The sequence below is a fragment of the Phalacrocorax carbo genome, chromosome 9 (assembly GCF_963921805.1).
Source record: "Phalacrocorax carbo chromosome 9, bPhaCar2.1, whole genome shotgun sequence".
In the NCBI taxonomy this organism is placed as follows: domain Eukaryota; kingdom Metazoa; phylum Chordata; class Aves; order Suliformes; family Phalacrocoracidae; genus Phalacrocorax; species Phalacrocorax carbo.
The window spans coordinates 11,977,400-11,991,340 of NC_087521.1; the positions used below are offsets into that span (position 1 = coordinate 11,977,400).

Below are 13,941 nucleotides of genomic sequence, written 5' to 3' on the forward strand. Positions count from 1 at the left end.
GCCAAGAGATTGGATAAAAGAACCTACTACACCAGGTGAAAGCTGGTTAAAGGGTAGGAAGGAAAGCACAAAAAACCCCATCCATTACCATGACCTGGTGATGAACTGATGTGTTAGTCAAAACAGTATTTAACTGCCAAATACATTGGACATATTTAGTGTTAAGAGAAAAATTTTAAGGTAGTTATTAGCTAAAACAAAACAGAGTCATGAAGGCTACTGAATTTTTATCTCCTAAACTGTGACTAGTGTGAACAGTTCAGTTAAACAAGTTTGATACCAATTATTACATGAATATAATAATGTTTATTACATGGTGAAGTTATTCTAAATTTTAATCATTATTACCTTTATTTCCATATTTCATTTCAAGCACCAACAGAAACCAGTACAACAAACACAAGTGAGAGAAAAACATGTATTTTATTTATATTGAGGCAAAAGGAGCTCATCTCATTTAGATCAAAGAAATGGAGAGCTATTGATTTAGTCAAGTTTGAGAATTTACAGAAAACAGAAAAAACCCTCATGCTTATCATACCAGGATATGATGAACTTCTGATGTCAAAACTCTCTCTTCCTTTAGACTTGGCACGATTTTTTATTGCCCACTACCACATTTCATGTCTTTACTTGTCAAAATGTCATATTACCTATGTAAACATCTGTTTTATATGTAAACTTCAACAAGTAAATGGGACAGCCTACTAATTTACCCACCCCAAAAAGATCAAGTATGAACTAAATACCAAATTAATTACATCATATTCTATATAATACTGTTTCAGCAAGAACTATAGCCTGTTGAATTCATAACAAAAAGGATGCAGAAAGAAAAAGCAGATGTGCAGTGTCATGCATTAGTGTAATAACATTATAAGGCAATAATAAAAAAGGTAAATATATTTATTTTTTAAAAGTAGACTTGCCAAGACAAAAATCAAGGCTGTACTCTTAGTCAGTTCATTTTGGTAGTGTAGGATTTCTTCATAGCTCAAGCTGAAAGTGTTAACTTTCAAGCATATTCATCTGTTACTGTGTTCGATAATAGATACTTTTGTCAAAATTACAACGTGGATTTAAATTTTGTGCAATAACAGATTTTTTTACTTTTTCAGTTCAACTCCTTTATGTGAAATGAAGAAAAACTCTGTTCCCAAAGAATCAACTAGGGCAAGTGGGAAGAAGTATTTGAAATTAAATACTCCTAAAATGAACAATACGTGAACAATAATCTCTCTGCAGCAAAGAAAAGTTCAGCAGTGTAAGTCAAAAGTCTGAGTTAATATTATTTTTATATGCTTTTTGTTGCGTCTTTGTTCACTCCGTGCTCAAACTGAGTAAGCAAAAGTAGTCCTACGGCAGTCTGGATAGCCCATAAGGTTTCCTTTATTCTTCAATGTGCCTTTGCAGTGCAGAGCAGAATTAACCTCAACCATTTAAAAAGGAAACTGAAACCACATCTCAAAGTTGTTATAAAATGATCTCAAATAATTATAGTATCACAGTAATCAAAATGACTCTTCTTTTTCAGCTAATTATAACTTAATCTAACCTACTCTCTGTGTTTTTACAAACTGCAGTTCACATTAAAACATTTGCTGATACCAAAAGCTTGTCTTTGAAAACAACACTACTTTACATATAGTCAGGCAGCTTGTGCATATCAGAGCATTCTGTCAAGAGAGACAGAAAAGGAGAAAAAGCTGAAATCCGGCTGCAGCTTAGCTGTGCCTTTAATGCACTGCAGAGTCTCAGGCAGCACTAGAGACAGCAAGTTTCTTCAGATGATCCATAAATACTTGCAAGCTGACATCATCAGTAAGAATGGGTGCTCCAGACTCCTATAAAATAAAAGGAAACAAGGGGAATTGGTTATACTCACTGTGAAGAAAAAACATTTTAAGGCACAATGCATTCCATTAAAACACTTTACAAATTTAGAAATACCTTAGAAGCGTTATCACTGTTGAAAATCTCTGACAAAAAACGGCAGACTGTACATTTACATAAATTTTCACGTTTACATAAATTCAGGCATAAACCACAACTACACTCACTCCCATATTAAGGCATATGGCAATGAGCTGCAGTGTAGCAAGATATTTACATCAACCATACAAAACCCAAGAGTATTTGACAGCTGTCAAATACTAACTTACAAATTTTTATAAGTAAATAAAACTTCCACACCACAGTTCCTGTATTATTCCCACCTCAGTGGAGCGGACATAGGCGAGACAAAGAGAAACATGCAAGTGACACAACTAACACATCAGTGTCTGCCAGTGAAGCTCAGGCAGCGTCGGTCAGCGAGTGGCGAGCGGCTGTATCGTTTCTGTTTCTGGGGTTTTTTTGTTTGTTTGTGGTGGGGTTTTTTTCCGTTTCCATTTTATTATATTATCATTATTGTCATTATTATTATAATTATTTTATTGTAATTATTAAACTGTGCTTATCTCAACCCACAAGTTCTTTTGCTCTTCCAATTCTCTTCCCCATCCCACAGGGGTGGGGGGAGTGAGCGAGCGGCTACGTGGTGTTTAGTTGCCAACTGAGGCTGAACCATGACAATATCAAAATGGCAAAAGGAGGAAACAAATCCACTATAGGTCTGATTTGACACCGAGTGAAGGTCAAGTAGCTTTCTCAAAGAAAGCTGGGCCAGTTCTCTCCTACATCTCTGTGCCACCTCAGAGATCTAACACCAAACCCAACATCTGAAGGTCACACCACTACAAAATCAGATCGCAAAAGATTAAAAAAACCTTTTGGGCAGACTTCTGCAATTTACTTTTCAACTTCAGAACCAATTTTCAGAAATACAAGTTCAAAATGGTCATTTATTTACTATTTTTAAACAATTTTACAGTCTAAATAAAACAGCAATTGACAACTCTGCAAATGTTACACAGTAACACTCAGGTCCTCTGAAACCTATCTGCCATTACTTCCATGTACAGATGTAGGAAGAATTCCTATAAATCTCAACAATTCATCCTTTTCAAAGGTACTAAGCACCCATATTTCCAAATGAAGTAGAGCTGTCTGAACTCCTACAAAATCTTCCAAAACACAGACACGGAAGTCTTCATGAGGATGCTTAGAACTGGTGCCCCTTTTGGAAACCTGGCCAAAACCAGTTCTCAGTTAACGATCAAAGGACAAATCCAGGAACAGAGTTCTTAGATCGCTACAATACACCTGACACAATATACAGCCACTCTCAGGGGAGGCCCACTAAATTACCTATCAGCTGATGGTGGCAAGTTGAGAATTCGGGATGTTGTACTTCCAAGCCTGCCATATGCGATGCCTGAGCTCTCTTACTTACAAAGCCGCAAGCGAGTTACAAGTAGTTTAATTCTGCGGCAGGACACAATTTGCCACCTTGTGTCTCATGCATGGAAGGACAGTACATCATCCTCTAGTAAATAAACCATCACAGCAGCTGCTAGACCCCTAAGAAAAGAGATCCCTCATGACGACGGCTAGTGGTAAGCCAGGGTAATAAAACCAATGCACAGACTCTATTCCTGAAGCTGAACACCTCATCCAACACATGCACACAGGCAGCTGCTGTCGCCATTGCTACCACCAACAGCAGCAGCTTTGCTCTGAAGACTGGGAACCCTTCATTCTAGTAGGTAAGGCAGCAGGGTGTTTTCTTTGCTGGGTAATAAAGTGAAAACCAGCAAGGTCACAGTGTACAAGTCTGAAAAGTACACGAGAATTAGCTTTTATTTTTCACAGGCTAAGTTTTCTGTTCATTCAAAATTTTGACCTAAGGCATACAATGAGCATTTGAATGTAATTAACAGTGATTTGGTGACAGCTAGCTGGGTATTTGATTTGTGCCATTGACCTCTTCTTTCGTTTCAAATTGCAAATTCTCCGTAGCTACCAAGACAAGAAAAAGTTTAAAAAAAGCTGAAAATGAACGCATTCTCAACTAAATGCATAACCAATATAATCTGAAAATTTCAACTGCATCTTCAAAGACCAACCAACATAACAGAGCTTTATGAAAAGCTTACTTACCATTATTTTCTGAAAATGTTTTCTATATTATATAAGGCACCTACTTGCTAAGGTTTAAAAAAAAAATATTTTCTTACAAAATTAAAAAACAAACTAGCCAATTAGTGACCTCCTGAAACATGGTTTCAGTGGTGTGTGGGTGCCCTCTTCAGGTCAACGCGGACAAAAATTTTTCTGTAGACTTTCAGTTATGCATAAAATAAAACAACACAAAACAATCCAGGAAGCTCATGAGAAAAAACAAGAGCAAAACCAATTCAGTTTAAAATTTTCTCCCAACAGTTACATTTCTCATTTCATAATCTGTACTTGGTTCATCTTCATTCACAAAAACCCCTGCAAACACAGGCGGATATTATGTTGAGCACACATGCTGCAATGCCACTGGGGAAATTGACACACCATTACTTAGGTTATCCTAGAACTGAATTCTTTTCAATATTAAAAAGGAAAGCCCTCTTTTCTAAGATGTATCAGAGCATCTCACTTGTCTCTAAGAAAATTGCTCATGCTGAGCAAGTTTAAGAATTGTTTTGTATTTGCATTTACATTTGGAATACTGTTTCATTTGCCTACTAATGAAATGAGCAGGAAGCAGTTGTCCTGTACGGTTGGAAACATCAAAACTTCCAAAATTTCCAGGTAATGTTTAGATAAAAACAAGACCTTTCAAACTACAGGATTTGTCTGTATGCTGTGGAGGAAACACGATGAACAGAGACACCAACAGACTGCTCGTTAGGTTACTGACTTTGGAGGCAAGAGAGCTGGGTTCAAATTGTGCTGTCCCTGACTTGGTACAAAGTTTTAAAATATTTTCACTCTGGATCTCAGTGCTCTTCCCTGAGAGAAGCTTCATTAGAGCCAATACGACCTTATGAAAATGTACCCTGATAAAATTTACCTGACAAAAATCACTGCCGTAAAATTGCTACGGAGCTCTCTCACTCATGACTTGAACACTGTATGCTCTTTACTAAAGTACTCTAAAATTACAGTTAATATGTAGATTAACTGACTGATGCCATTACATTTTCATGAGAAAATGACACTGTGCTAGCATTCACCTACAGCAGTGTTCCTCTTCCCAGTATAAAAGTTGAATTTGGAAGAATGTGGGACTGGGATGCAGTACTCAAGAATATAAGCTGGTCCAGAAAGCTTAACTTTTGAACTGTTACATAACTTCTTTCCTAAAGACAAGATTTGAAAAACTGATTCCTGGTCGCCCAGGCCACAGAAGAATCTAGAAAGCATCAGTACACTGGTACTGGTGTACTTTTCAGTTCTTGCTTATAACTAACTTCAGAATGTATCTCCCCTATTGCTAAAAGGTCCCTTAGCCTTTATGTGTGGTAAGTGCTCTCGTTCTAAGGAACTTGGAAGTATCTGTCTATGAAAGATGGCTATACATCAAAGTAGCCTAACGGAAGCTTAAAACAGCAAACCAGACCATTTTTATCTGAAGAAATAAAATCCATTTTTCTTAACTTTCGCAATTTTGGTGGCAACAGGCCGAAACTGCAATTCTTCTTCAGTTTCAAAACTTGGCATTATTACTTATATGTACACGATGTGTATGTTGATTTCTGAAATATGGAAAAAGAACATAAAATCACCCATACGAGCTTCACCAGCAGATTCATGCTTACCTGTCCCCACACATACATATTGTTATGAGTCTGAGAGGGATTTACTTTTGAAAGCAGGAAACGAGCCTTTAAAAAACAAAACACAGGCAATACATTAATCTTCTAAAATAGAAGTTTCTTGTACTAAGAAGTTACATGTGTATGAAATATACCATTTCTATTATTTGGAGATAAAAACTTGCACAGATACTTATTCAGAAAAGGGAGCAGAACCTCTATAAATAAAGCCACTCCCTGGATTCTACGGCTACGATGCAGAACTTCTAACAACTTTTCAATGCAGCACAAAGTAAGCTTTTGTCTTTTTCTAAGCACTAGCAAAGCAAATGTGAATATCAATAAAATATTAAGATCTTAAAAAATAACACAAAGAATACTTCTGGTATTGGTCCAGAGACCCTAACAACTACTGTCTTTTTTGTCTTACACACCTCACACAAGGAATCCCAGAGTCCAAGACAGTATGGTAAAAATAGGATTCACAAATTAGACAAAAAGCTACTGTTAAATATCTGGCTCTCTAAAAGCTTCAAAATTTTCACTTCCAATTTACATGTTTTTAGCACAGACATGCATGTCTACTAACAAAAAAAATAAATCTCATTACATCACTTCCTAGATTATATAAAATATATTTTACTATACCTGGCTTCCCCCATGCTCTGTGTCAATGTATCTGGGCATTGGAAATCTGGAATGGAGAATTTCTTGGGCATCATCTATTGGAGCTTGTAGCAAGTGATGAAAGTTTTCATATTCCGGCATATCTTGGTAACCTGATTTACGCCACTGAGCTATGGTCTGTGGATAGGGTGGAAGAAAGTAGTTTAGAACTGATTCTCCAATCTTTCTTAGAAAATACACATGGCTCTTCTGAGGAGAATATACCATTGCTGGCCTCTTTTCTATTACTCACCCCTTTCTGCCCTGTAGTACTCAATTTTTAAAATTTTTAAAAGCCAAGATGTGCAAGTAAAATGCCACTAGATTTTTTTTTTAAATTCTAATAATTTGTGGTCCTTCTGTATTTCCTTTTTTTGTCATCCTTTGTATGCTACACGTTTAGTTCACAAGGTGAAGGATACTCTAATATCCTCTAATATGCACATCTATGACACATAAGAAAAATACTTAGACTGACAGTTATCTTTCAGGGCCTGTAGCGCAGCCTCCCTGACTTCTAGGAGCAAAGCTGGCTGCTCAAGGTCAGCTCACTGATACGGGCTGTTGTTGGGGAAGACCTGGAGGGAGCCTCAGTAGGCATTCCCCCCTCCTTTGCTTGGCAGCTGCTTTGAAGCTGAGGCTCATTCCTGGCTCCTGCCTGAGCTACTCTGCAGCAGTACCTGTACCTGGCCAAGTGCCCCACTCATCTGGACCTCAGCCAGGGACTTGACTTCCCAGCTCGAACTGGGATCTGCCTCATCCCCATCAACTCCTCCTGTGATCTGGACTGGTGGCTGATCCTGGGTACTGCCCACAAACCGCCCTGCTTGCCTTGCCTAACTAGGGTGAGGCCCCTGGCTGCCTTGCAGTCATGCTCAGCTCCCTGTTCCCCTCCCCTCAGGGAGCAGCCTGCCCCTGCTGCTTCCTGACACCATCTTACAAAAATACAGGAGACATTTTTCTACTTAAGAAGTGTTGAAGTCTAGTAACTATTTTAAATGGTGTAGCTATGAGGACATGATCCAGAACAGTATTTCTCAAACTCTCAGCTGAGAACCATTTGCAGCTGCAAAGCAGTAAAAAGCAGCAGCTCAATTCCTCCAGGGCAGCAGAGCACTAGCAAGTCACGAGCATTTATACTTGTATTACTAGCAAATGCCTATCTACTCAACTGCCAGGAGCAGTTTCATTCCTCCAGGACAGAAAGGTGACTGCAAAACTTGGTGTTCTGATCCCCTATCCCTGAAGAACTAATGTAGAGTTCTAAAATAAACGCGCAAAAAGCAGGGGGTAGGGATGAGGGGTGGGTCAGGGAATAACACTCTCAAAATTTGGAAAAATACTGATCTAAACCAAATCTGCGTATCAAAGCTAACAAATCTTAAACTCGTCTTAACAAACAGCACCGAAACATGAAGTAATGTTAGGTATCTGTATATAGGCATGTTAGGTTCCCAAACCACAAACACGAATTAGGAGCCTGGTACCAGCCATGTAGGTGAGAGGTCAAGTGTTGGAGTGCTTTAGAACTGGGGCTTGACTTTCATAATGCAGCACTCCTACAGAAAAAGAATATTTGCGTAAGAAATGACAAATCTTACCTCTCCGTGATAAATAAGGATCTGGAAAAAGGTGTCCATAAGGAGAATGCGATCTGGTAAAATGCTGCTGCTATCCAGAAGAACAGGCTAAGATTTAAAAATAAAAAATTACCAGCTGATGCAGAATTGAGCAATCAGATTTTAATCAATTACCAGCTTTTTTAATCAGTCACTGAGTCTTGGGAACTTTTTCAATAGCTTACTGACACTCCATATTTGCTCGTTTTCATGTTATGCATCTGCAACCTACACAATCTCATTCTAAAGTTATCCAGCCTGATTCTGAATATATAACTTCATGAAAGTAATAAAAATTGTATTCAAGAGCTGAAACCTTTCATTATTATACACTCTTCTAGTCTTTCAAGTACCTCCATATTTACCCATACAAGGTCATTAACTTGAATGGTATTTCAATGTATAAAGATTCAGTAGTTACTGAAGTATAAGATTTGGGGGTAGTGGGTTGTTTGGGGTTTTTTAAAATCTTGTCCTTGCAGTTATTACTACTCTGCATGCATATCCACCAATACTACACATAGTAAATATTACATTAGATTTCATAAATCATCAGTATTTAAGGTTTTAATTCACCTTTTTAAGGGCAGTGACACACTGGCACTATATGATTTAATTGAATCAGTACCATGTGATTTAATTGGATCAATCTTGTTAGGGTTACCAAAAATATTAACTATTCCAAGAACCAAAAAAGATGATTACTCATTCTACACTGAGGTGTCAGCTCCCACTTCACCATGCTTATCCTTTGCATTACCCATGTGACTGACTAGTATTCTTACATGGGAGAATGATCTTACACCTGTGAGTAGCGTTCCACAAACCACCTCATTGCTTTCATTTAAACTCCACTTTTAAAAGTCTTTTTTTATGCCCATGACATAGTCTTAAAAAAATTAAACACACAAAAAAACCCCCCACCTAACCAAAGTTCGAATTCCAACCTGCCAAATCCTTGCCTACTATGCTTATTTTCACTCTCTTACTATTTCCTCACTCTCATCTATCAGCCTACTTTTTTTGTCTCCCATCTTACACACCTTTCACAAGCTTCTTGGAAGATCATCTTTTTATTTTAGGTTTATACAGAATGTGCCATGATCAGGGAAGCTGGAAGATTCTGTACCAAATCTATACCTAATGGTAATCTCTTCAAAATAAGCTTTGGATGAGGGCATTAAGATAGAGAAAGTTTTGTACATTTTGAAAGAAAACCCCAATTTGTCTTTCAACTCTACAGAAAAAGTATGTTTTGAAATAAAAACATTTTTTTTGATATTTACATTCTGGCACCACAAAACAAGAACAAAACTACAGCTCTCAAAAACTAATAGGAAACTACCATTCCTTAGTTTAAAACACCATCTCCTCACAAACTGAATTTTGTTCTCATCAGAATTCTAAGATATGCCTTGTTCACAGTACGTTCTGTACTACATTAACATTCTTTCTTGTGCAACAAATTTTAGAACACATTTTATAACATGTAACAGTGAGGACAACAACCACCTCTCTCTCAAAACAGCACCTTTTAACCTACTATTATGTTATACATAATGATACCTCTGGAGGTCCGTTGAAAGAGTAGGCATAAAGAATTGGCTGAACCATGATAAGCGACTGGGTTAGATCTTGACGCATAAAATGATGACGATAGTACGAGCTCTCATCTGGACTGTTGTTAAAAACTTGTAAGAAAGGAGATCTTCTCAAGTGAAACATGAACTGCAAAACAAAACCCATTTGTCTGAACTTTCACAGACAAAACGGAGAGTTGTACAAGGAGAGAAATGTTTTCCACAAACTACACAAGACCAATGCCACAACAAAATTGAATTCCAAGTCCTTTACCATTTCTAACATGTATATGCGCTTTTGCCAGTTTTTATATGCTCTCGCGAGAGTAAGACAGAGAGATCAGAATGGATAAACCTACAAAGCAGCTTTGAATTAGAGAAGAGTTTAATATTATTTCTTCTCTAGTACTAACTGATGAATATTGCCAAATCCTTCCTCTGCTGTAAGTTCTACTGTTCCTGTGACGGAGGCTGCTGTGCTTGAACACACAAGAGAAGTTATAGCAAGGGAACAGAAAAGAGAACAGTAACTCCAGCAGAGTTGATCTTCGTTAGTAAAATGGAAAAAGGAAATCTTTTCATTGCTGAATTGATCACTGCACAACACTTAACACCTTGAGGCAGACTGGTAGGTAACTCAAACAGAAATATCGTGAAAGTGTATGAAGGGTCCAAAAGTAACCATTAGCAAACGAACTATTCAAAGTTTAATGCAGTCTAGCTCAAGTTCACTTCAGTGAGATGTTTCTTTTCAGCTCAGTATTATAAATCATATAGGAAAGAAACAATGAAGCAAAACCATATCTTTTATCATGTTTTTCTGAATTTCTTCATTAAAACTGCCCTTAAAAAACACTCCAGTGTCATTATCTGAATTACAAACTCAGGTAAGACGAGAATTCCATTACAGGAAAAACAAAAAATACACACAGTTAGAGGATGTTTAGCTGTAAGGAGAGAGGGCAAAAGGGGACACAGCAGCACAGACAACAGAAATTATTTGCTTAATGTCACGTGCCAAACAGTAGCTGGGAGCAGGGGGTCTTTTCAGTTCTGTTATCCAGTGTCATGCCTTATTTTACTCAGTGCTTCTTCCTTCACTAAGCATTCTCTCTTTATCCCTTATAGGCACACTTTCCTTCTACTTACCTGTGGGTAAAGTGAAAAGGTTTCTGAAAATCTGAAAGAGCTTGGATCGTCCTTGTGATATTCTCCAAATTTCTGACACTGGAGTAAAAGAAAAAAATGTATCTAAGTTAAGAAACATTCTTGCTTGGTCATGCCATTACTGTACGTTTGTTTGGTTTTAATAGACACATGATTTGAGGTGCTTACAGCTTTAGTAAGCGAAGAGAAATCTGGCAAAACCACTAATGTAAGTTCTTTTTTTAACAAGCAGTGATTTCCTTGCATATGAGGCTTTAATGGCTTTTTTGGTTTTTTTTTTTTTCCTTCTAAAATCGCTAAGCAGAGTTAGATGATTAAACAGCCCTGGAGAACATGTTTAAAATTAAATTATTAGTAACTACTTACTTAGAAGTAAGAAATAAAAAAACCAGAAAACTGAACTTCTGAAAATAAAGAAATTTGATGTGGTTTTCTAGATACTTTGACTGGTTTTTTTCCCCCTAAAAATATTTCATCTACCATATCATTCTAGGCAGCAAAAAGTAGGAAAAGCTTTAATTTCTGCAAATGTCATGCAAGAGTTTCTCTCAACTGCTGGCAATTATCAACTGCTGAGGACTGAGGAAACATTAACGAACTAAAAACATATCTGCTCTTTTTTCCATTTAAAACAGAAAATCTTAGTTAATTCTCCATACCCACTTGTGGAAATGAAAGCTCCATTCATGTCTTGTTTTATTTTTAAAGAAACAATCACTGAACACAAGTCATTTAAGAATGGTATGTCTGGAGACAAGAAACCAATCTAACTCTCTTAATATAATCCTTTTTACCAGTCGTATAAGTTGTCTGTCCAGCCACCTAAGCACATCAGGTCCCTCTTCTGTCTCTGCCCTATACACTGCCAGTCTAGCCATGAGAATCGCAGCAGCTTCCTGGTCAAAAGATGCAGCAATGTTTTGAATCTGCGTCTGTGCATCTGCCCAGCTGCAAAAGAAAAATACAATTATGTGCATCACAGTGAAAGGAAAGGTATCCAACCTCAAAATACCCCTTCAAAAATACAGCAAAGAAAGCAACGTTAGCAGTTTAACAAACTCATGCTGAAGCTTCAAAAATCTACTGCATGTAAGGAAGCAGCCTCTCAGTTAATCATTCTTTAGTTAGAGAATTCCCTTATTGGTACAGATGCCATTCAACCAATGAAATAAAATATAATGCCACTTATAAAACAGTTATTATATTTTAAAAAATAATAATGAAAGGTAAGTTACAGAATACACTGTCCATGAAGTCAATCACACATTCCCATAGCAGCAGCCTTCTTGCGCACCCTGTTCTTTTCAGTCTACAAGGTGAACTATTCATCTGTCCTTTTGTCAGTTGCCAAGAAGATTTTCCTAATATGACTGAAGTAAGTTAAAAAGATATTCATACCAACAGTAAGGGCAATGCTTTTTTTTGATAAACTGAATCTTCTATGGAATTAACCAACCAATAATCTCCTTCAGCTTAAAGGAAATGTCTTTGGACATTGAAAATGCCTGCATAATATTAAACATCACTTTATGAAATTGTGAAGTAAATTGAATCAAGGAAGCTACAGGAAAAGGTTATACATGGAAAAACAGGTGTTTACACCCCCCTGAACTGCAGCTAGCTCTCTCAAGTTAAGTTATGAAGTGATCTTTGCCATCTCCTAAGTCCAACCATCTCCTCAGTTTACACCATAGAATTTCACTTGAAGCTTCATCTTAAATCACTTGGGTTACTTCAGAGCACTCCCAGAACATCATTATACAGCCACTGCAACCTCTCAGAGAAGAAACAGCAAACAGAACGAGAAAGGCAACTGTCTCAAAGGTACGATCACACCTTCACCACCTGTAGCACTGCATATCCCAGAACAACAGACTGGTTACAAAATCTAAAGATATTAAGAGGCAAAAAAATACATATATCTCCTCCTTCTTCAAAAATGATTCATCACAAGTAAAACATACTTTCTGGCAACTGTGGTCACTCTGATACGTCTCTGTCCGCTGGAATGCTGGTACTGAGTCACAAACTGGATTGCACCACGTCCTCCTTGAGGAATGGGAGCATTGTGCTGAGTACAGGAGGAAAAAATAAATGGAGTTTTTATAGTATAATTCGAAAATGTATAAATGAATTACTAGAAAATAATAACATTCTTACCAACAGGCAGCTCAAGTTACATAAATGCATTGTCTGGTGCTTTTATTATGTTGAGTACCTTTACTAAACATGGCTAATAAACTTGGAGACTGTTAAGGGATATTAGGAGCAGTTGCTGCCATCAACATGTACCCTTAAAGCAACCAATGCTTTCTCCTTCCACATACCCTTACAGAGACAACACTTTTAAAAGGGGCTGTGTTACAACTTCTAATTCCACTAGATTCTATTTGAACATCACGTGATTCACCAGAATTACAGGGCAACAAAACCGATACTACTCTGAAATGTTGATTAATGAATCCCAGAAAGTACCATCAAAATGTGAAGATTGGAATCCAGGGGTAAACTGAAATTTCAAAACTCCGGTCAGCAGAAATACAGGTTTATAGGCTGCTACCAAGGTAAGTAATTCCAAAAGTTGAAATCAACTATTACACACCATGACCAGACCAGTTTTAGAGCAAGTACTAAAATGAGATCAAAATAAGGATGTAAAAAGTAAAATGAAAGGGGGCTAAGATAAGTTCAAGTTTTCAAACCTTTGCATAGGTTATAAAGTACGCAATATAGCATACTAAATATATGGAAAGTACAGTCAACTCACATGGTTCCTGAGCTTCAAATATTTGGGAAAGGGAAAGTACTATAAGGAAGTAGCACATTTGCTTGTCACGTTTTTATCCTCTTTCCCAGTACCCCCTCAGGGAGACCAGAAACCAGGCTACATGCCCCTAAGGCATTGCAGTGAAGCCGATCTTTACTTGCAAATACTGAGCAATTAAAGCATAAACTAAAATGTAACATTATGGAGTAATTACCTTTTAATTAAAACATCTGAGAAATACTGAAAAGCACTTTTAAAGATATGGATTACAGTATTTTCATATATTGCAACTGAAAAAGATTTTAATAAGTAACACTGAAAACAAAAATTGGACTTAGATTATTAACTCTCTCCAAAGTTCGCAGGGCTCTTTGGTTCTCGTTATCATATTTGAGAAGATTAGGTTATCATGAAGCTGTCAGTGTCCATCTCTAAACTTTGACAACACAAAA

At 37.2% G+C, this 13,941-nt stretch overlaps 1 protein-coding gene across 1 annotated transcript in view; it reads right to left on the reverse strand.

Annotated features, from left to right (window-relative positions):
* Window positions 1–404: 404 nt before the first annotated feature.
* SEC23A (SEC23 homolog A, COPII coat complex component) overlaps window positions 405–13,941 on the reverse strand; it is a 29,799-nt gene continuing 16,262 nt past the window's right edge. Inside the window, exons 13-20 of the mRNA XM_064460336.1 lie at window positions 12,687–12,793; window positions 11,517–11,670; window positions 10,705–10,782; window positions 9,542–9,703; window positions 7,958–8,044; window positions 6,339–6,494; window positions 5,694–5,759; window positions 405–1,844 (exon numbers count right to left, since the gene is read on the reverse strand). Coding sequence (XP_064316406.1) covers window positions 1,755–1,844; window positions 5,694–5,759; window positions 6,339–6,494; window positions 7,958–8,044; window positions 9,542–9,703; window positions 10,705–10,782; window positions 11,517–11,670; window positions 12,687–12,793 — 900 coding nt within the window. The 3' untranslated portion in view covers window positions 405–1,754. The remainder of the gene's footprint in view (window positions 1,845–5,693; window positions 5,760–6,338; window positions 6,495–7,957; window positions 8,045–9,541; window positions 9,704–10,704; window positions 10,783–11,516; window positions 11,671–12,686; window positions 12,794–13,941) is intronic.